Genomic DNA, 24,470 nt, shown 5'->3' with positions numbered 1-24,470 from the left:
GTAGAAGCATGATATGCAAATTATTTTTATAATTTGAGTAGAGAATTTTCACCGATGGTGCAGATATTACTTGCAACAAATAAATGAAATGTTCTCAAAAATATAAGACAAAAACACTATATTAAAATCAAATCACTTTGACCTTCTGTCTTGCACTATTGAACTTTTAGAAGTAAAAGATAAAAATGTGTCTAAAACATGTAAAAACTATAATTGTGTAATTTGCAATGACAGGCAATGTTAGTTCTAATTGTTCTTAATACAATATCTGTTTAAATTGTTTCAGAAAAGAACAAATAGTTTTTCTGGAACTATTACACCACAACAACTCCAAAAAATCATGGTATCCCAAACCAGCTTTGCAGCAGAAATTATAGATGTTCCTGGTTCTTCTCCGTAATTTCTATAATGTAAAATAATTAGTGCAATTTTCCCTATTCAGGTGTAAAACTAGGAACAAATTAAAGTAAAATGTAAATATTAGGTTATTAGAAAGCTGTATTCAAGACTGAAAAGAAGACTAATGCTGTTACGTGCATAAAATGAGCGTAAGTTTAAAACTCACCTGTTGAAACTGGACAAAATGAGCCACTGTCTCCAATGTATGTTCTTTTAAGTATTTTTGAAAAATGAGTGCCAATAGAGAAAAGAAATACATGAGTGCTTTGAAAGATTACTGTGTGAGCATGAACATTGTGCACAAGTTGAAAGATGACTGTATGAGCTTCCAGTTGAGTAGAAACAGACATTAATCAATGGTGAGATAAGCCTAAAAGAAATCAGGTATCTGTATTCTTGCTGCTCATGGAACTGCTTGTTTTTCTCCACACACAGGGTTTCATCTTATCTAATGTATGCTGACCAAACTTCATACTAAGTAAAAACACTATTAATTTCTTTGTTGTATAGTTGTCATACTTTCTGTGTGCTTCACAAATGCTTATGAATAGAAGTGATCTCCCTAGCATGCCTGTGAAAATAGGAGGTAGTATTATTAATCTTTTATACCTGTGAAACTGTGCTACCTAGGAATTGAGGCTAAAGTTTTTGAAACTGTATGCAGTATTGGGAATCAGCTTCAAATACTACTGACTAAATTTCTCAGAGAATTTAATTTAATGTTCAATACACAGTTCCAGAGGAATGAAGGTATGCATGCTGGTGCAGTGATCTTCAGTCTCTTCTGTGCACTTAAGAATATTTTGTGCTTCCTGTTAGTACACGAGTCCTGTATTTAGTTGCTCCTGACTAATGTGGCACCCTCAAGGATTGAGATGTGTCATCCTAGTAGTTGAACACCTTGCACCACCTTCTTCCTTGTAAGCATAGCTCACTCCTAATTCCTTCTTGTTCCTCCTGCACCTGTTCTTTCCTGGGGTGAGTAATTGTATGGAGAGATCTGCTTAGTATCTCAGTCCTCAGAGGCAGCACACTTGCTGGGTGGAAACTTCTGTTCATGTGCAATGTCTCTGGCATGTAGGAGGAATGTTTTGATGAAGCAGGTGGGATCTCCAGGGAAGTTGTCTAACCATGTCCGCCAAGCTTCTAACATAGGCAGATAGTCAGGAATAGAAGGTATTATGAAGGTATTTGAAGGTATTTTGCTATTTTGTTGAGTTTGTGCAGCTGTTTCAGCTCGAATGACTCTGGGTGCCTCAGGGACAATGACTTTTGGCATTGGAGGAGCTGAGGTGGACAAGTCTGTTCAAAATGAATGTCAGTCACTGGGGCTGAACATGACAGAATTCATCTATCTATTTTCTTAAGGTGGGTTTTCTAGCAAAGGCCTTTCTACTCTGCTAAGTCACTTGGTTATAACTTGAATTGTCTTCTAAGCTGGTTTAAAATGTGAAGGCTTTGTCAGTTAAGGTTCTGCCAAAAAAAAAAAAAAAGGTTTATTTGGGTTTATTGTTGTATCTGATGATTTAAAAATATATTTTATTTCTGAAACTTATTTCAGAAAAACTCCAGTGACTTTTTGGAACAACTGAATAGCTTTACTGATGCTAGTTGTCTGCCCAGTGTCTTTGTCAAAGGCAGTTCAGCTTAAGTCAAAGGTATTTTAGCTTAAGTTAATAAATCATGAACTGCAGTGGCTTAAGAGACTGGTACATGTTCCTTCTGCTGTTCCTCCCCCCCGACATAAGAGGTAATTACTACCATCAGACAGATATGCTGAGCAACCCAATAAGGTAATCTCCGAATGGTTTCCTAAGTTTTATTTGTGATGTTTCTCTGGCAGGCAAGGTGTATCCTTGCAAAAGCACTAGGAATGTAGACAAGTTTATGATAACAGAGAGGTTTTTGAGGATGGGGAGTAACTTGTTTCCAGATGCAAATTTTTTTTCCGCAGAAAACAGACACAAGGCAGCTGGAATTCTCTTGATGAAGATTTTTGTCTAAACTAAGATCACTACAGCTTTTCATGGTTTGGTCTTCCCCTAAGCTTTGTTGGCAGAGCTGTGGCAATTAGCACATGGTCTGTTTCTTAACTTGTATACCTAAGCCAGTAAATGACGCTGGCAGTTACACCAGAACAATTATGCATTGGCTGGTACAATTTATGCTGTGAGTAGAACTTAGTACATGTTACTACACTAACATAATTTTCTTTAAATTAGTCTAATTAATGCATCCTAGAGGATTTACCACTTTATCTAAAAGTAAATTTGCCTTATTTACAAAAACCCACCTTGTCTAATGTTGATCAAAGTGTTTTTTACTTGAACAAGTGCTACTTCTTTGTTGCTCTCAAATGTTTTCCTGACTTAAGCAGGCAACCTGAAGGCTTCTATATGAAGTGACTCTTAGTCACCTGATGAAGGAACACCTTTGTGCTTTATCCACGTATTTGACACTGAAGAACAGTTCTTTGCTTGTCTTATGGGAGGTTTTTGTTCAAGTTTTTTGATTAAAATCCGAAGATCAGTCTTTCAGACATGGAAATAAGAACAATTAGAACATTGATAGAATTAAGGTGATACCGCTGATGTTTTCTGTGTTCTGTTAATATGTCAAGGTGTGTGTATACAGTATACCAAGTTGCTTTAGATGACCCATTAATTTAAAACATGAAGGGAATTTTCAGAGATTCTCGATCTTCAGCTGCTTTTCCAAACATTTTGTTCATGTCTTACAGAAGCAGAATTGTGAAAAGTACATATGAAAAGATGTTATTCTGGAGAGTTTTATTAACTGTAGCAGTAATCTTATGATACCTGGAAAGATAAAGAGATTCCTTATTGAGCTATTCAGAGTCAGTCTGTACAGAAGGCTTTATCAGAATCATTGTCTTTAAAATTCACCCTTACCATCTCAGAGGTGGTAATTCAGATCACAAAGCACTGGTAACATCTTTCCCCATGCCCCGACAGATACTATTTTAAAAGTTGTCAGTTTTATGAAATAGTAATAACAGGTGACCCAAGGATAAATTAGTAGATTTTGCAAAGACTGAGAGCTACAGAAGGTTCAGGAAAAATCCCAGTTTCAGGGACTGAACAAACAGCAGAATGTATATTCAAAGAGAGAATTAAATATGACCTTTGCAACATCTGTCCACTAGGACTGGGAACAGAAGTTGGTTATTGAGCACTGTCTCTGTCCATTGCAAGCACCATGCCAAAGAACTCTTCACAAACAATTAGGTTTTGTCTCTTTGTAGGTGATAGGAATTCCAAAAATTGGTTCCTGTAATCTGTTAATTTATTTGTAGGTTGTGCAGGTGCATTTGTGCTTTTTTTTTTTGGTATCAGCACTGTCTTTAGACACATGACACACACCCCCCCCTTGTGTTTAGTGAGGTATGCTGCCTGTTCTGCTAGGTTTCCTTTGCACTTGTCCTTCCTTGAGTTTATTTTGTTTGAGTATTGCTCTGCTCACTTCAGTCTATACTTAGGCTTTCAGCAGCTGTACTGTTTAAGCTGCCTGGACTCATTTCCTTCCCTATCTCCACTAACTCATTTGTATCCTGAGTCATCCATTGGATTTTGTGCTAGTATGGTGTTTATATGGCCCCACAGTGAAGCAGATCAGAGAACTTATTCATTGGAACTATTGTTCTTGGCCAGTTTACTTTATTCTCAGCTTAGACACTCCTCGTTGTGATTTATTATTCAGCTGTACAAGTGCTAGAATGAGGGAGGTCAGCAGGAGTGAGTGGGAGTTGCTGGTTAACGTATTATACAAAAAGCTGAGTAAGTACTTGAGCTTATCCTGTCCACTTATCCTATGCTGAGCTGAAGCTGCTGTCAGTTCCTCATTTGTAGCTTATTGTTTATTATCCTACAAAACCAAAAGGGTAACAGTACGTTTTAATTTTTTTCTTTTTCCTTTTTTTCCTTAATCCAGAACAATCTGCATCTTCTACTTCAGTCTCTGATAGAGAAGTGAAGCTTTTGAATTAGTTAAGATATAAGTGTAGCTCTAGGTTTTGGGGGTTTTTGTTTCTTTCAGAAAAAAATTGTAATCCATATCATTTTACTTTAGATGTTTTGCTCAGTAAGATACTGTTATTGCATGCAGTTAGAGATTTCTGAGGCATAAAAAACATTCTGTAACTACCCTTTTCAAAACTTACTAATGTTTAATTTGTGATGCATGTTTGTATTAGAGAATAGTTATGAATTTTTTAGGGAAGTGTTTCGACAAAAGCATTTAAGAACAAAAAGGGAAACAAAAGTTTTAGAGTTTGTGTTACTCCTAAGTTTCTGTATGGGTTTTGAAATTCCCTTTTTTCACAGCGAAATTTTTGTTTGGAATTTTTTGTCAAAAGATCCGCAGAAGTAGAAAAAAGTGAATCAGACTAGTAAAGACATGCTACCAAATACAAATTGAGCAATTTTTTTGTTTTTTTTTTTTTTTTAAATGAGTGCTTGTATGCTTTGATTAAACTGTTCTTTGTTTCAAAACAAAAATACCAGTCTGGTATGATCTTTACAACATAACTTCTTCTCCCATATAGCGTATTCCTGTTGTTTTGTCATCCCACAATGTACAGCTTTGTGGATACTAGTGGGGGGAGCACCAAGGTGGTAGAGCAGGTGAGCAGTCCAAAGTCATTGTGATATGATGGAAAGATTTGGAATGCTTCATTTGGAAGAGGGGAAGAACTCAACCACAGAAATTGATTCCTGGGTGAGAAAATTGATTCTGTAAAAGACTGGGTAATTTCTTCACTTGCATCCAGTACCCTTTCTGGTGTTGAGCTATTCACAATGTTGAACTTCAAGACTTGTGACTGGAAAAAATTTTCTTCAAAAAAAGATTCCTAGCACCTCACAAAATGTTTGAAATCCTTAAATTTAACTTATGAAGATGTCATCTCTCTTAGTAGTCTGCAGGAAATGAGGGGTTTGTTTCCTTTGCTTCCATCCCCAGACACATCAAACTTAAGTTAAAAAAAAAAACACCAAAGACCCTTTAAAACTTAAAGGTGCTGAAGCTGCTGTAATTTATTTCCATAGCAAGTTTATTTATGTTCAGTAGATGCTCACCAGCTTCCTGAAGTGGAACTTAGTCTTCCAGGTCTCTCTGTGAATCTGTCTAACCAGGGTGCTTGAAGGATAAGAATAAGTAAAGATTATGAATGAAAACTAACAAATAATGTAGATAATCCACACAAGACATTTCTCCCTCTCCTTAAGATGCGTTTATTGTCTGGGTCTCAGCTGAGGGAGGCCCAGCTGGATTCAGTGGGCTGAGCCGAAAGGTAGGGTAGTGTAAATTGCACTCATTTAAGAAAAAGCCAGGTGATGAGGCTTTGGATTTTAGTTATCTGCTAGGCATGTAAAAGTTCACATGTTCTGTGGGTAAAGTTAAGAAAATGCATTATTCAGTGGAAGGCATTAACACTTGAGAGAGATTAAGAAATTTGTAATTGCATCTTGGTCTGAGAAGGTAAGTGACAACAACAAAACAGCTTATCAAAATGTGCATGCTCTGTCAGATGTCAGTTTTGAGTCTGAAAGCAGTACTGTCTGAAATGAGAACTTTGTAAAGCTCTGCTCTTGCTTTTGAGGAGGAGAGTTAAGCCTAACAAAAGCACGAGAAGTTCTTTGAAGGCATCTACATGTCTGTGACTATTGTTAGCATAGTAAAAGACTTTCTCCAGAATTGGGAAACAACGGGTTGAGTTCTGTCATTTTTTGCTTAGTCTCTACAGAAACAACGACTGAGGTAAACATACCTACCAAGAGATTGGGAAAAGGGAAAGGTGGAACAAATTTTCCTCTTTTTGCAGTATAGACTTTGGCTTGTATACAATATAGAGAGAAGACTTACTTCATGCTTTATTTTGGTATGCATATGTGATCATGCAGTAGAGGAGGAGAAAGATTAGTGAAATATTAGTGAATGTGGTTTTAGAGACAACTTTTTTGAAGTGTCATCTGCCAAAAACCACATAACCTTTTCTATTACCAGGCAAAGAGGCAATCAAACAATTATCTGGGAATATTAATTTCAAAAGAAAAGTGGTCTGTAGAAGTGAACTAGTTGAGACTGGGGAAGGTGGGAAATGCCATGTCCTTGGGCTATGTCAAATGACTTTTAAACAGTAGTCAGTCCCTCTTTCTCTCTTTAAAGTCAGAAATTGTTATTCCTTATGTAAAGGTTGTTCTCTTGAGGAATGACATTAAGGTGCTAGAAAATTTGCTAAGTAGTCCATGCAATTTTCTAATTTTAAGCGGGATATTTTAAGGCAGACTAAAGGCAACAACATCTACTTATTTAGCAAAGGCAACTTCATTCACTTTTAATATCTACTTTATAGTGTACAGGAGTGCACAAAGAATACTTGAAATCCCAGCACTTTTTAGGTTTTTAAGTTTGTGGCCTGTATGTGTCAATTTTTAATATTTGATTTCTGTAAATTTATTCCCTTGGCAGAAAATTGGTAGGTAATGGATGGGAATGCAAAGTACTTTTTTACCTGCTTTAACAGTGGCATTTGGGTATTTATGTAACTGAATAATAATAGAGGACTTGTATAAACTGTCAGTTGCAGAGAGTTTTTGCTTCTAGTGTCATAGGATCACTGTAGTCTTAATATTTTATCAGGTTGCAAAGAAACATGTAGTATGAGCTTCGTAGAGGTTTACTGTGTTGTGACTAACAATGAGTTAGGTTTGACTAAAACAATTTTGATAAGAACAGAAAACTTTTATATGTTGTTTATATCATTTTAAACATTTTAAAAGAAATTTCTTTGACCATATGAAAACTATGTTTTAACCTTTTCCTAACCTTTTGGCTACTTAAGCTTTATTTTCCATTTACTTTTCCTGAGTATGTACTATATATTCACTGTGATTATTTTTGTACTATGAGAGCTTCTTAAATGTTGGAGTATTTTGGAGGGGACAAATGAGGTTATGAATTGAGCATCCAGGTGGTTGGTTGTTCTATCTAGTTAAACTAGGTGCCCCTGTGCCAAATTATTTCTTTTCAAGGCTTCTCTCCACACAAAATTCTGCTCTGAGCAGGGCATCTTCCCTTTTAGCAGCTGTACAAGTTTGTGTGGCAGAAGGGTGTGTTCTGGGTGTATACGGGATCTTTCCCTCTTCTTCTTAGCCAGCCAGGTACTCGTTCACTTTGTATAAGGACTTGTTCCCTCTACTGTCTGGAGGTAGACGAAATAGGTGTTTATGTCTTCTTTCCCTTCTGGCTGCCATTGGCAATTATGACAGATGGTGTTGGAGAGACACACGTAGAAGTGTGTTATGTACAACATCTCTTTACAACATTCTTGAGCTAAGGCTGTCAAAATCTTTTATATGTTCCTATATCATACTGCAGGCACCATGTCCAAATTCTGCTAGATCTCCCTTCAGTGTTGTTACGCTAAGCAGCCACAAAGGCATGCGAGAAATCTTTTTCTGCATAGAGGTGTTGAGTTCCAATAAGTTTGCCATCAAATTTGTAATAGTAGTGCACCCTCATGTTTCCTGACTGCACAAGTATACAAACACAGCAGGCATAATTCCCTGCACTGTAAATAGGAGATCAGGCACTGTAAACCACAAAATGTTTGAGTGCAGCCACCAAGAGTTTGACTTGTCAAGAAGCCCTAGCTTTTTGTTCTAGTTGACCACTCAGCCTTAACTGCTTTTTCCTTATGGTTTTTATTTGTTCTGTAGTTAGTAAAATATATGTCTTCTCTGCCTGATGCCTCCATTTCAGCTGTGCTCTGCAAGTTAGGGAGGATATTCTGCCATCTATCCTGTTGGTCTTGCTCTGAAAGAGTTGATACAAGATCCTTGTTCCTGAGTGCTTATTTGCTGTGAGAGATTTTTTTTTTTCTTCCTCTCAAGAAATACTGGACTGATTATCTCCATGCAGTTAACCTGTCTTGTCATATTTGCCTGGTTTGATTATTGGAGGTACTTAAGGATTCTGCCACGCTTCACCTTGTTCTTGGAGGTTTTGGTTTGTAGCGCAGCCTCAATCCGATTATGTTCTTTGATAGCAAACTTGAGTTCATTTCTTTAAAGAAAGGGCTTTCTTTGTAACACTAGTATTTGCGAGAACGTAAAATCTAGATACTGTTTTCAAAGTATTCTCTTTTTTGGAGTTGCCTTAGTTTCTACCCAAGATTTTACTGAAATTTGGCAACCATATGCCAGTGTGAAACCAGCAGGTTACCTGTTAGTATTCTTCCCTGATCCTTTGATTCGGGGCATTTTTGCCTGTCATGTGAGAAGAGTTCTCATCATTTACCTTGCACAGAAGTACTACTGTGTCCTACTACTTGCATGGCTGTCATGGAAACTTTTGGAGAGAAAACATTTTGGTGTGATAGTTTTGTAGTAATGAGTCTGGAAGGTTCTTGGGAGCTTCCTGCAGGTGATATAATCCTGAACCCCCACTGTGGGGAACACCCATGGGGATGAGTGCTCTGAGAAGGAGGCCACTGAACAGTGGAGTTCAGGTTTTGCTCTAATGCAAATTCCCTTCACTGTGTCCTTGCTTTCTTCGTTGGAAGTTCCTGGAGCTTTGAGACCGAGGAATGCGCTTCACAGTTCTTAGCTCCTCATGAGAATACTGGGAAGCACAAGGTAAATGAGTCTTGTAGGGCTACTATGCAAGATTTAAAAAAAAAAAAAAAAAAAGACCCCACCCCCACCCCCCCAAACTTCCAGGGCTGATTGCTTGTGGCATATGTGTTAAGGTGAAAATTCATCCATTTGGTAAATAATTTGAAATTCTAAGCTTTATTTGAGAACGTTTGTATTATCAGGATGCAGGTCTCAATTCTATGCAAACAGCTACTACATATGAAACATGTTTTCAATTAAACAAAAATAAAAATAATAAAATTAAACCATTAACTTTGTTAAATTGGAAACTGCTCAGAATTGCTCATTTTTGGGGAAAAAAAGTTAAACTTTTTTTCTTATTCAGGGTGATATCAGAGTTCAAGGTTTTATGATTATACATGTGATGAATGTTCAGGATTTTTTTAAGTTATATTAAATGTTTGAAAACAGGTATTGTGAAAGATGCTTATGTCAGTTTGGAAACTTGATGTACATTACATGCTGTTTAACAGTATTCTACATTTATTTAGGTTCCTCTAAAGAAGGAGGAGCTGGAGCTGTGGATGAAGATGATTTTATTAAGGCATTTACAGATGTTCCTACAGTACAGGTAAGATGCTGTGTGTACTCGTTTGTTTTCAACAATATGCTACTTGCAATACTACAGGTTAGCCTACTTTTAAAATGTCTGTAATTTTACGGTCTTGTAAGCAAGTGTCGTTACTTTTCCTTCATTCTGGATTTACAGTCTCCATGGAAAGGTCTTTACTTTTTCCAGTTAGGTACCAAAAAACCCACCTTTGCTTTACTGCCCTACTAATTATTATCACATTGTGTTTAAGCTACAATCCATTATTGCTTTTCTTCATCTTTTCCAGGGAGCTACTGAAAATAATTGTATGCTTTAATTTTAATAAGAAAAAGATTTACATAACATTTGGAAAATTTAGGGCTACATTTTCAAGGGATAATCAAGTAATAATAATATAGGCAAATAATTTAAAAAGCAAGAATTGTATTTTCAAACGTGCCTGAATTGTAATGATGCATATATGGCATACATGTCCTTAGCTGTAGCAACACTTAAAAAAAGAAATCTAGTGCCTTATTTGAATACTAATGAATCTGGTGCATTCTGAGTTCTTAGTTGAAAGAGCAGATTTTAATTTGTGTTCTTTAAGTGTGGGAATTGCACATATTTGGTACTTTCATACAGTTGAGTCATGTAACATGCTTGTATCTTCCTTGACCTGTTTTGAGTAAGTTTTCATTGAGCAGCTGAGGTGTGGAAGGCAAGCAAAAACTCACTAAGCCATAGTTCCAAAGCACCAGAAGGAATTTGTATGACTTCCTTTTCTTGATATGTAGTTTTGTTCTATTTTTATTTCCCAAGATGATAGCATAGTTATTTGTTAGATCTCGTTCTGCAGGCAGAAATACTGTCTGCTTTTATGAAGGAACGCTCTATCTCCATGATCCCTGTCACATCAAGAAAATCTTTGTCTTATGCTTAAAGAGCTTTATGTTTCTTTGCCTCTGCAAACTGTGTTAAGAAATCTTTGGAGGGCAAAAACATGGAGCTTTTAATATCATTTATCCCCATTACATTGAACAGGGCCATATTCCACAGCACAGAAAATGTACTGCTTGTAGTTCAGTGCCTTAGTATTTACAGTCCCAAGCAGAGTTCTCAAATCACTCAAGTTGGTTAATAACATTGCAAGTACAAAAGTGGGTAACTCTGTCATTGACCAGCACATGTGATTTTCTGTCTGACTGCTGGATGACCTAGGAAGGTAGGTCATTCCTAAACTACTAGAGGTGGAGGAGAAAGACACACTTTATTAACCTCACCCGAGTTGAGGTGAGGAGGCAGGGGAGAAATGTGTAACTGACCTCAAAATAACCTATTTGTTTTATGGATGAGAAAGTAAGAAAGACCTGCTGACCAGGGGGGTCAGAAAAAAAAAAAAAAGTTGTTTCCTTGGTATTTGTAGGAATAATGACTTCCTGCTGCCCAATTTCATGCTTCTGGTTGTGGACAATCTCTGATCTTTCCAAAAAGAAGGGTAGATCCCATGGTCTGAGACCATGTTAATTACTAAGGAAGGGAGAAGTTTATGTACTAGACCCTGTGGAGAAAGAATGTTTATGACTTGTAATTTGCCAAGTTACTCTAAAAGCAATGGAAACTTGTTAGAATGGGGAGAGGGAGTTGTGTGTACATTATTGGGCCCATTCCTGTGTCTTTCTGTTTATATTACATTTGTGGGCTTCAGTAGTGGCTTCATTGAAAGTAAGGAAGGGAACTCTATTATGGAAAAACAGATCCAGCTGTGAATCAAGATTAAGTGCATCTGGATTAATCAAGTAAATTGAGGTTACTTACAGTGCGTGTATGTTTAACTCATTCTTAAAAGCCTCCCATGGTAGATCTGGTTTTGCAGTAACCTGTTCCAATGACTGGTCATCGCTAGTTTTTTAGGAGTATCCTATTGTTTACTCATACCTAGTTTGAAATCCCCATATTGGAAATACTTTCCATCTGTACAGTTATTACTCTTATTTATGTCTGAGCTTTTAATTTTTCTGTTTTTGATGTTGCACTTACCCTTAATGGGGGGTGGTGGTGGTTGCTGTCTAATAGGTAACAGCAGTTTATGAAGAAGACAGGTGATTTTGAGATGTAGTCTGATGGATCTGTGTGCCAAGAACATAAGTACTGTGGTGAGAGGATTGTGCCTTCATAGTTAAGATGACAACCGTAATGTTTTTACAACTTTGTTTATTTGCCTTTGCTTGAACTGAAGAAAATTCTTTGAGGTTATTGGGAATAACTCCCATTAGTAGCTAAAATTGGTTTTGAAACAAATCTAGTTGTTTTCATAAAAGCCATATGAGGGAACTTCTGAATGAAAAAAATGTATTGTGTCATTGACTGAACAAGGAATTTCATCTTGGCCTTCTAAAAGCATAATTAAGGGCAGGGAGAAAATAAATTATTAAAATATTACCTTTTATTCCTTTGAAACTAATGTAGGTATGGACAACCTTGACAATTTGGGATTTTTCAGTGGAATTACAGTTTTAATTTCATGACAAGATAAAATTATGCCATTCATTAAATTCCTCATTACAATGCCAATTTGAATAGCAGAAATTGTGTGGGTCTAATTCTGATTGTGCCAGGTAATTAAAGAAAAAATTAAATTATTTGCCTAGGCATGCAAGTAGGGCAGACAAACCCATAGTACATGTTGTTTCTGTGTTTGTCTGTTGCCTAGCATGTTTTAATCCTGTGGTGGGAACTATAGCACATGGTCTCTGATAACAGACAGGCTGCTTCCCTTGGTGGTACGCTTCACTTCCTTGTGATAAGCTGGCATAGGCTGCTGAGTTGGCAGAGAGATTTTTGCCATTCCTCTTGTAGAGTTAGCTTTTTGTAAGTTAAAGCCCTGAATTGTAAAGGAGACGTAGGAAAGATGGATGATGGTAAAGGGGGGAGCCTGAGGAGGATGAATTGTGTCACAAATTCTGATGGCATTAGGGTCACCATAATAGGACATTGCATCTTTAGTTAACTAGTGACTACTTCCTTCCACTCTTGAAAGGAAAATAAGAATTTTCTTTGATAATGGAAATTTAATTTGGTAAAAATGCTTACCGAGACACACGTAATATTTATTCTTAATAGAACGATGCCTATAGAATTACTGTTAGAGTAAGTTAGTGTTGTGTAACAAGTACCATATTCTCCAAGTATATATAATGGTGATACAAAACTCAAGTTCAATTTTGCAGACAGTGGAGTAGAAAGTCTGTTACACTTGGACCCACTGTTTTCATTAAATCATTTACTCTTTTTAAGTAAGTTATGCATTAGATGTTTATTGATTTCTAATGAAGAAGAAAACAGTAATCATAAAGAATAGCTTTTTGTTTTTTATGGATGCAGTTGTGTCCCCTGTATAGAACTGCAAAGCAGCTTCCACAATGTACCCTGGAAAAGCTTACACAGCTGTGTGGTAATAAAAGTTTAAATTTTATTGGTAAAGCATATTCGGAAGTTGTTCTCCACATGATAGTGAAGCTGGCCTAGGTGTACTAACTCGTGTCTTTCTGAAGCGATTTCTACAAACCAGATATGCAGGTGTTTTAGAGCTTGGATGTTTTCCACCTCCTCAATATTCCAGCATGAAATCTAGAGGCCTCCATAACCATGTTCTGTTAAAGCACTGGAATAAAAGTAGATGTCAATAGAGTCAAGGTCCCGTATCTATTGTAAGTGAAATTCATTTCATGCTAAGGAAATTGGAAAACTAGACTGTGTTTGGAATAAGTCTTATAGTAATTTCAAGTTGCCCAGGAAAATAAGGTATTTTCTAGAAAATACACATTCAGCTTAACTGTGGATCAGAAGAAAGATGTTCCTAAATCTTTTTACAATAAAATAAAAGATGCATATATACATGCAGATCTGTGTTCAAGAGACCAGTGTCAAAGGTCTTTAGCAATTCATGCAAAGCAAGGTGTCCTAACCACTGGTCCTTATTTTCTCTATGTGCTCTGTGCTCTTGCACATACAAAAATTATGTCTTGGCCTTAAATAAATAGTGAGGGAGCATCAGGCACTAGTATTTAGGTGCTGTGTAAGTTATCATGCTGGCCTCCAGCTTTCACTCTAGAAGGGTATGACTTTCATTGAAGTCCCAAATCAAATCTGCCAGCCCCATGTGGATGTCTTGGATGTGGGCAGATGGTACCAGATGCCGCTGTATGAGCAACTGAGTTTTGCCTGATATGTTTATGTAAACAACTTTTGATACAAAAAATTGGAAATCTTTAGCTGGAAATACTTTGGCCAGATAAGTTTCTGCTTAGTAATTTGCTTCATATACTCTTCAACTTGTTCTCAATGTAGGGGAAAAAACCCTTTAAATTTTGCATATGCAGTGGAAGCAGAAAAGAGCATCCTGTGGCTTATGCCCAGGAGAATAGAAGGGAGGTCAGTCTATATCTGATGTTAATAATACTTTTTATGACTCATTTTTTTATTTTCTTCTTTAGAAATCCTTTGTTGTGTGTGTACAGTTATCAATAAATGCATTCATTAATGTATTACCAAATAGTGACTGATGCATGGTTAGATTGGTCAGGTTTCAATTTTGCTGGAGTTACTGTGTAGTGAGAAGAGAACTCCTATTGGAGGCTGCCCCTTACATTTATTTACTGACTGCATAAGTTAGTAAATGGTGGGCTTGGAGCAGTAATACATACAAAAGTTATGGAAGTTTTTAATTTATTTTTCAGACAAATATTTATTTTAGTGTTGACTAGCAGCCCACTTAGGTCCTCACAGAGCCATGTGCTCTTGTAATGCGGAAGACAGTCCCTGTCCCAAAAGAGTTGCATGAGGTTAAAATCTGTTGGTTGAGTTTCATTCTAGTAGTGAGTATGAAATGAAATTGAATTGCAATGATATTGCAGCAGGTTATCTAAATTCCTCTGCTCGTACTGAATTACTTTTTTTTTTTAAATGGAATTAATGACATTCTGGATATGATTAGCTCATCACAAAGGTGGAAGGTGAAATCTTGAGGAAAATGTTGATTCTTCAGCTTTTCTTTTAATGAATATTCACTGCTCAGTGATATCCTCAAAGCTTTGCCTTAAAATGCCTGTTTTATACATACAGTTCTGTGGAACTTTTAGGGCAAGATTTTCAGAATTAGAAGTGTATTTTCAGTCTTTTCAAGCTATTTTCCTTCATCAGGTTACCTGGGATATTAACAATATAAATTTTCTAATTTTTTTAATACTTCAGATCTATTCTAGTCGAGAACTTGAAGAAACGTTGAATAAAATCAGGGAAATTCTCTCAGATGACAAACATGATTGGGATCAACGAACTAATGCGGTAAACTTTTTATCTGGTTTCAGGTTTGGGTGGGTGTATTTCATAAAGCACAGGCAGCTAGATATTTGAAAATGTTTTTTCTTGAAGTAATTACACTCCAGAAAATCAAATAATAAATTTTCATTTTAATTTTTAAATCTTGAGTATCTGTATACCAGATAAGTTTGAGCAAGTATTTTAAGAAGGCTGAAATACATTTTCGCTGACATTGAAGTGGACGCTTTTCTAAAACCCATCATGTATGTTTCAGTTGGCATTTTTGCAAAATTATATGTTCTCCAGGTAAACTGCTAGCATTAGTACCTCTTATGTGCAGCTATAATAAGTTTCATTCGCAGGATTGAAGTCTTTGTGTGTACATAGCACTTAAATTTTTTTTTATCAGGTTTATGGCATCTTAGTGTTTGAAACAGGTATGTGAACAGAATTATGTATTCATATATTTGCAGACTGGGATCTAGAATTTAATAGATTTTTTTACAGTTGTTTAAATTACTACTGCCATATATTTCAAAATGATGCTTTGCTTTAAAGACATGCCTATGTACATTTTTGCAATGAAGTTGTTACTTTTTTAGTTTGAAATGCATATTGGTAGTGTCCTAAACTAAATGCCTTAAATTTTTTAGCTGAAGAAAGTTCGGTCGTTGCTTGTTGCTGGAGCTGCACAGTATGATGGATTTTTTCAGCATTTACGGTTGTTGGATGGTGCTTTCAAGCTGTCAGCCAAGGATCTCAGATCCCAGGTGGTTAGAGAAGCATGCATTACTGTAGCGTAAGTACAGTTCATGTGTGTTTGTGTACATTGGTAGATTTTAGTATGAATTTGACTTAAAGGTGCTTTATCAGTGTTTCAGAAAAGTTTATCTTGTTGGGCTGCTATACACTACGACTGATAAAGAGTCAAGTCGGCATCTCAAGCCAAAGAAACATTTAAAGGAATTTGGGTTTTTAGGTGATATACATAGTTGATAATCCTGTAACGGATGGTATATGAAGAACAAGTTACCATCATTACACCGAGTACTTAGTGCAAGTTAATATAAATGGCTGTAAGTAATACTGTAGTACTGGGGGCTAGACTTAGGAGCAGTTATGGTTGGGTGAATGGCACAGCACTTTACTGTGACTGCTTGTAATAATGAAGTGAGCTGCCCTGTAGTGGTTTGAACATTGTACATTTTGGTGAGATAATACCTTTCATGTCCATGATAATTTTAGAAGTTGTGGCTGAACAGAAATAAGATATTCAGCCTTACCATCTGGGGACTCAATAAATTCAAGGGCAGCAAGAAAAAGCCTTATTTTTACACCAGAGTAGTCTTTCCACCTTCCATGTTTTCCATGGCTTTTTTTTCATCTGGAAAGACATTAATGTACCCACTGATTTTCAGTGGCCATCTGGAACAGATATGCCCCAGAGTTCACCCTTGCTATTCTGGTCTCCTGATTGAACAGACCATAGGACCTGTTGGAGCATACAGCTGTTCTTGCCAGGGAAATCGAGGCTTTGAGAAAATAATGCTAACCTTTCCTAACGTGAAGTCAGGAGTAGTGTAAAAGTACTGTGTAAATGTCCTCATCCAGGCCTAAAAGCCTGGAATTTTTCTTGATCCCTAAAACTTAGACATATTTGATGTGTCGTTCGCTGCTGACTGCAAATTCTTTTTATATAGTCTCTTTGCATGGAAGAAGTGTTTGTTGTCACCACTGGACAGTTAAATTACTGTCTGTTGTATGTGTTTGTATATTTGTTAAAACTAAAACCATAACCTTTAATAAGCAAGGGAGTCAAATTTTATGGTTGGCTAATTATGATAAATTCAGTAGTTCTGCCTGCATTCCAAAGGGAGAAAATCTCAAACAATAATTGCCATAAGATTTTAGATAGATATACTCTAAAAGTGTGTTAAAAAGAAGAAATACTACGATATTTTATGTGGACATGAGATTTTTAGCCTTTCAAATGTGGCATTTGTTTTTAATTACAAGAAAAAGTTAATAGTCTTCAGCCTCTTAATGTGTCTGCTAAAGAACAAAAACGTTCCACAAATCCCACATTTCCAATGAGGCCAGGACTTGAAAATCATTAAACTAATAAATTCTGTTGTTTGGAAGGATAAATCTTTAAAATGTACAGTGAACTTTGTTATTTTAAGATTAAGAAATTAATTTTTTTTAACAAGTTTTATTTCTTTTTCCTAAACAGCCATCTCTCAACTGTTCTGGGAAACAAGTTTGATCATGGCGCTGAAGCTATTGTGCCTACTCTTTTTAATCTGGTTCCCAACAGCGCCAAAGTGATGGCAACTTCTGGGTGCGCAGCCATTAGATTCATTATTCGGGTAGGTGTTCTTCTCTCACTTTGCTTGCTAGGAATATTCAGGTGGTGGCTCTTAGCAGAGGTAATAACAATTCTGAAATACAGTATTCTATATCATTCTTTATTGGAGAAGTAATTTTTCTCACAGGTGGACAAATATTACTTACCATTGAAACCAAGTGGCAGCATTACCAAAGTAAAGATGGAGGAATAATTATGAAAAGCAAGTCTGTTTGTTTTGTGGTTTTGTTTGGGTTTGTGGGGTTTTTTTAGTGTGTTAATTGTAAAAAGGCAAGTGTGTTTCAAAGGGTAACTGCTTTTAACTGCCTTTTTGGAAAACACAAAGTTAAGCTAGTAGTCAAGAAGCTAGTAAGAATTTTTTTAAAAAAACAAACAACAAAACTATTTATTTTTATAAAAAAACCCCGCAAAATATAATAAAAATAAATTTGACCCATAGAATTAATGATAAAATGTTGAAAGAGGCCAGAAATAAGTGGACCATTCTGAAAGCATAAATTCACGGAAGAAAAGCCCAATAGAGATTTTAATCCTTGGGTTTAAGAACTTTCTAAGCTGAGTCCTTAGAGCTACAGCATATAGAAGAGGGAAATGCTGTATACTAGCTGTTTTTTATTGTCTGTTCCTTAAGCAGCTGCTACTGACTGGTGTCAGAGGCAAGATGTTTAGCTAGATTTTTGGGACTTGTACTGATATTTTTGTTTCAAATAAAAGTGGGAGGTTGCGTGTAGTTTCTACGTTAAAAGCTGCAGTGTTCTTAATACTAGGCACTTCCTGCTATTCACTATGATCTCATCTGTGTTTAAATTTTGTACTTTTCCAACAATTTAAGTGGTTTAATCACTCACACCTTTTATTGCCATCCTCAGTATGTTTTGGAATCTGTACTTTGCCTACCCATGCCTCTGAGAATGTGCTCTGAGACTTCTGCATTACCTTTACATCAGCACACGGGCTAAGATCCACTGGCATTTTTTCCCCAGACTCTTGCAATGTACTGTGAGATGGCTAATGGCACAGAGTTGAGAGTGCAGGAGTACCCCTTATGCAGGATGATTAAAGTTGTAAGAGAAGACTAACATTTGCGCTAGTATTAGATGAGCTCAGGCATGTAAGAAATTAACCCTGTCTTGTTGTTTACAGGAGCCAAATCAAGCAGCAGAAAAACAGCATGAAATAAAAATTCACTGATACTAATAAATTGGCTTTATTAGTTCAGCTCAGTTGGAGAAAAGCCTACACATCGGCTATAGCTGCCCTGATTTTGTTTAAACTTCTGTTATTCTTAGCTGTAATTTAACATAATAGATTGGAAGCATAGAATCAAGAAAATCCTATCCATGGTGTTCAAATACCCAATCCATAAATGGCTCATGGAAGGTGTTCCAACAGAAAATTCAGGTTTCAGTGGAAAAAGAAAGAAGTCAATATCAAGAGTCAAACAAAGTGCAGCCCCACACTCCTTTGGACTTTTATCCTTTGGACTAAATGAGAGTTGGTCAGGGAGTGTGTGATGCATTGAATATTTAGCGCCCAAGCCATTACAGCTCTTGGAGTCAGCATTTTGCTCAGAAACTCCTACTAGAATCCACTGACAGCCAGTTCGGATCCTGGTGCTTTAGTATCTAATTGCTGTGAGTCTGCATAAAGAGGGAGGTTGTATTATACTAGTGATATTGAAGAGCTCCATTTCATCTTTGTGCCTTTATTGGATTTCATATTTCTTCTCCAGATAATTCTTATACTGTAGTCTGATTTTTCTTTCTTGACTCCTAGTAAATCAGGAAATCAATTTTAAAAAAAAAAAAGCAGGAGGTGGGATCATGATGAGATGCTAGGGTGGCAGAAAATCTTTTCCAGAGGGAGGTGGGATTCAGGTTGGGCTATTGAGCTGCAAGGTGTGTTGGGAGGAAGCGCGTATCATTACAGCTTCAGAGGGGTGTAACAGATGAAATGTGCAGTCTCAAAGCCGAAAAAAAGCAAGCCTGAGGCTTTGATTCCTTTGCAAAACACTTTCTGGAAATTACAATGTCAATAGCTCCAAAGACTTGGAACATACAGGTTTCTCCATCTGTAAAAACATTTTATTCTTTCCCCTGATATTGCTTATTGTTCTCTTTCTGGCAGTCATGTGTCACTTTTCAGTTTGAAAACTATGCAAAACACAAACAAAACCTCTAAACCCCTGTTTAAAAGTATATCAGTACAAACAAATGCAACTGTTAGGCTTTTCCAGATTTTGGGATTAATTCCCTCCTAATTCTGAAGTTGGCAGTACTCTGAGAGCTGATAATTATCTCTCTGCTTTTTTGGTAATTTGTGTGTTTATATCCTGCAACAATAGTTACCTAAGGAGAAAGTATGATACATGAGATGCTAAGAATTGTTCAGTACTGTACTTTTTAAGCAGTTTTTCACAGCTTAGTTTCACACTGTATTGGGGACTGTTTTAGAAGTTATCTTATGCATTTAATGAAGAAAGGAGTAAAGAAATGAACTGAAAATGGATTTGTTGAACCATGTTACTCTTACTCGGAATTAAAACGTTAATACTTTGTGTCTACAATTAGTTAAGATAAGCTGAAGTAAGGCAGCTTTAATTCTGAATTAAAGTATTGCATTTGGATTTTATGTAGTTTATCTTATCCACTTTAAAGGGTAGTTCCAGAATTTCCTTTTCATATGAGTATGTTGGGTGTTTCCATATAGATTATATACATAAGCTTGCTTATATTACATGTCAGTGCTTTTACTTTATTGACATATCCTGCATTAAAAGGAATTTGGTCTTTGTAGCACTAATTGTATTGATCTCTAAAAGAATGCCCATAGTTTCAGATTGATTTACTTTTTGCTCCATAACTCTGATTTTTAAGACTGCTATGTCTGTTACTTTTTTTCTGTGGCAAAACTAAAATAACATCAGCTTACAACTCCCTTGAGACGGTTACGTTTGAGCCTTCATATATGACTTCTGAGCTAAATATTGCATATTGTGATGTGATTGTTGATGGCATTAGAAGTGCTTTCTGCTTGACCTTCTGGAAGAAAATAGGTTTAATCAATTGATGTGCCAGCAGCAATCTCTTATTTAATAGTATTCTACATTTCATTTCAGTAAGTGTTTTAAATGGTTGCAATTTTTATTATGTTGCTAATTCTGTTTGACTTAGTACAGTACAAATTCAGGAATGCTTTTGTTATTAATTGCTTTGTCCTTTTTTCTTTTTTTTTTTCTTCCCCCCTCTTGCCCTCTTCTCTTAGCATACTCATGTGCCACGACTCATACCTTTAATAACAAGCAACTGTACCTCAAAATCAGTTGCAGTTAGAAGGTGAGTACATTATAAATAGTAAATTATTAAAGCTGTTGTTTTTTTCAAATATGGCGGTCATATGTTGAAAATAAACATATTTGAAGGTTTATGGCCATTAACTCTGAATACACAAATCTGTGTTATCCAGTGCACTACAAAAATGAATTTCAGCACAGTTACATTGGGTGTTGTTGAGGAATGGTACTTTCTGCTGTATTGGGGGATGTACGCTGTATCCTGCAGAATTTCTTCTAGTTCAAAATGTTCCTAACACTGATTGGAAAAAGTACCTTCTGATTTAAAACCAGAAGAGGGGGGGAAGCTGTAGTTGAATCTGTGTTACCCAGTCTAATGAGAATAAACAACAAAGGTATTGAGAGAGCATGAAACAGATACGCACGTCTTCGCGAAGAACTAGCCTGAGCCTACTAGTCACTGTTAGGGCCAGACCTGATAGGCGTAGTGAAGTTAGCTCTTTGTTGAAGTACTACAGCATGCCGCATGTGGTGTGGGCCAGCAGCTTGTTCTCCTGATGTCAGGAGGACTGCATAACTCTTGTGCAATGCAGTTTGACTGCACAGAGCTAGGCTGTCTGATAGTGTGCCCAAAATAATAAACCTACCATGCTGGGGACTGTGGGATTGAGACAGTGGCTGCTACCTTAGATAGGACGTGGTGGATCAATGTGTTGTCATGTTTAACAACCGAGGTACATCTTCAGCATGTTGCTTTTTCCAAGAACATGAAACTTGAACACTTGGATTGGCTCTTGACAAAATTAATTGATTCCTGACAGAGTGTCATTTCCTGCACAGAATCTCACAAAAGCAGTTAACGCTGTTTCTGGACCCACACTAGCTCTGAAAGTGATGTAGCTATGTGTATGCAAAAAATAGCTTGAGCATCTAAACTATTTGCTCTGAGTCTAAGCTGTCTTTACATCCCAAGCAAGTATTATCTCAACCCAGATTACGCTGACCTGTCATAACTTCTGGTTTCACTGCAAAACAATTCACAGGGCTTCAGTGCCTCTGCTTACTGTGGCTTTGCTGAGGAACATTAGGCTGTAGGTGGCTTGGGTGCTGCAGTTCACAGTCCAGTGAGCATCACTGAAGGTGGCCAAAATTGCATTGTTTTCATACTGACTTTATTCTTTTGGAAACACAAAGACAAACTAGGGTGGTTATAATAGTGGAAAGCCTTTCAGGGTTTCTTGCCATGCCTTGTTGGTGTCCAGAGGATCTGGGCAGAACAAAAATGAAATCTGCCCCCTCCAGAACAGTTCAAAGATTCAACATAACCAACAAAAGCAATAGTTTCAGTAAACAGAGTCCACTACCTTTTTGAAAACTCATCTACACCTTCCTAATTTGAGTCACTTTTATTTGTTCACTAGGATCTAGCTTCAGACATATTTTTGAGTATGCCTTTTGCTAATGGCTGTCTGCGAAATTGTCAAGAATTCCCAATTAATAATGAATATGGTTACATAACTTAGTTGGTACAGAGCCAGCAAATCCTTACGAGTGCTTTCTATATGCAGAGCCCAGTACTAATGGTCTCCTGCTTCCCTTTATGCTACATACTTGGTAATGACAGATGAAAGCGTGGGAAAAGTGTTTGGGACAGAAGGACACTGCCATGGAAATGTTATGTTGTGACTTAATAGCTGAATTTTTAAAGTATTGTGGGGTTGTTTTTTTAAATATATTAAGATTTTATGCTTTGTACAATTTTTAAACTTTATTGATTTTTGTCTTTGTCCTGGTTTCAGCTGGGTTAGAGTTCATTTTCTTCCTAGTAGCTGGTATAGTGTTGTGTTTTGGATTTAGTATGAGGATAATGTTGGTAACACACTGATGATTTAGTTGTTGTTAAGTAGTGTTTATATTAAGTCAAGGACTTAAGCTTCTCATGCCCAGCCAGCAAGAAGGCTGGAGGGGCACAAGAAGTGGGGAGGGGACACAGTCAGGACAGCTGACCTAAACTGGGTATTCCATACCATGTGATGTCATGTTCAGTATATAAACTGTGGGGGGAGTTGACTGGGAGGGGTAGATTGCTGCTCGGGGACTGACTGAGCATCGATCAGCGGGTGGTGAGCAACTGCGTTGTGCATCACTTGATTTCTTGGATTATATTTCACTCTCTTTTTGTTATCTTCCTTTTCTTCTTCTTTGTCATAATCATTATTTATTTATTTACTTCAATTATTAAACTGTTCTTATCTCAGCCCACAAGTTTTACTTGTTTCCAATTCTTCCCATCCCACTGGAGTGGGGGAAAGTGAGTGAGTGGCTGCGTGGTGCTTAGTTTAGTTGCTGGCTGGGGTTAAACCATCACAGTTTGGTTTTTTGGGGCTAATAAAACTAATGTAGCATATGTGTAATAACATGGCTTGAGCAACAGATGGTTAACTGAATAAAACTTATGGAAGTTTAGGTCTAGTTAGCCTGCATGTTTGCTTTCTATACAGAATATTTTAACTTTGCAATAAGGCAACCAATGTCCTCATTTGATGGGTAAATGTATTTTATTTTATGCATTTATTTCCCTCGGGGGGAAAGAATATAGTTACTGTTTATTCCACAAGCGTGTTAGAGAAATGAGTATTAATTATAACTTTTTGCTCTGTCTTTTTAGGCGCTCCTTTGAATTTTTAGACCTGTTGTTACAAGAGTGGCAAACACATTCATTGGAAAGGTATGGGCCAGTATACTTTTTCCCCAAGAATAAACTGCCGATGAATTTTAAAACAGAAATCTTTTCATTGAATCTTTTAATTGGATTATGTCGTTCAGTGTTGGCCAACCTTTCTAGCATAGACAACCTTTCTAGCACAGCAGGTCATGTGGCTCATTCAAGTTCCAGGGGGGAGGAGAGCTGTAAGCTTCAGCCTTGATTTCATCTTTCCTCCTCTCCTTACTCTCTGCCTCTTCTCCTATACCACATGTGAGCAATGCGTACTATGCGTTCTCAGAGTTTCCCTTATGTCATGTGTCTTGTGCAGCAAAGATGCACAGGTAAGCATCTGCCTTTTCTCCTGTAAGGAGGAAGTTTGTGTCTTCACCATGAAAGAAGGCAAGTGGGATTAGGCTGGAGGACTTTTTCTGGTAATGATTAAGAGCACACTGTAGCTTCTCTGGGTAGATAGGAAAATAGTACCTGCATCAGGTCTGCAGAATGTATACTGTAAGCAAAAAGTAAGAGCAAAGTGACTGCAGAGCCTCCAGAGAAGGCTCTGAGGAGCTCATCCAGCTCCATAGTCACCTTTCAACCCCACAAGGTGCTCCTGAGAAAGGGAGCAATGGGGAGATCACTTGATTTATGTCAGAATGTATATGTGTGTATTTTTAAAAAAGCCCTCAAAACACCACCACCCCAAAAACCCCCTAACACAAACCAACAACCAAAACACTAAAAAAACCCCAAACAAACCAAACATGTCTTGAATTAAAATCGGTTTATCATCACAGTTTTTTGGTTGTTCTGATGGGTGCTTTGCTGTTCTTTGAGAATGTGTTGAGGTTTAGAACTCACACACCAAAAGCTTTCAGAGGTGAATTTCCAGGAAAGCAAAGTTACTAATTCTAATTTTTTCCTTTTTCTTACTATTAATATAGTAAGGGAAATAGTTTCTTCCATTTCTGTTTTAAGAAAGGTACTTCTAAATAACTTTTTCAGCATAAGTGGATGTATGTCTGAAAAGTAGATGATAATTCTTTTACATTGAAGGAGGAAGCTTACCTAAACCTTTACAGAAGGTGCAATTATGTCATCAGTATGCTTAAGCATTTGTTTATGTTGTATCTTAGAAAGAACTACTATCTCGGCTGGATTTTACTTCAAGAAAT

At 36.8% G+C, this 24,470-nt stretch overlaps 1 protein-coding gene across 45 annotated transcripts in view; it reads left to right on the top strand.

Annotated features, from left to right (window-relative positions):
* The window catches only part of CLASP2 (cytoplasmic linker associated protein 2), a 152,631-nt gene that overhangs the window by 68,429 nt on the left and 59,732 nt on the right, over nt 1–24,470 (top strand). For all 45 annotated transcript variants that reach the window (XM_049816873.1, XM_049816892.1, XM_049816872.1 and 42 more), the window contains 6 exons: nt 9,569–9,648; nt 14,863–14,955; nt 15,585–15,730; nt 17,165–17,300; nt 20,564–20,634; nt 23,260–23,319. In XM_049816873.1, the coding sequence (XP_049672830.1) occupies nt 9,569–9,648; nt 14,863–14,955; nt 15,585–15,730; nt 17,165–17,300; nt 20,564–20,634; nt 23,260–23,319 (586 nt within the window). The remainder of the gene's footprint in view (nt 1–9,568; nt 9,649–14,862; nt 14,956–15,584; nt 15,731–17,164; nt 17,301–20,563; nt 20,635–23,259; nt 23,320–24,470) is intronic.

Source organism: Accipiter gentilis, chromosome 14 (assembly GCF_929443795.1).
Source record: "Accipiter gentilis chromosome 14, bAccGen1.1, whole genome shotgun sequence".
In the NCBI taxonomy this organism is placed as follows: domain Eukaryota; kingdom Metazoa; phylum Chordata; class Aves; order Accipitriformes; family Accipitridae; genus Astur; species Astur gentilis.
This window is presented reverse-complemented; position numbering and strand designations above follow the sequence as displayed.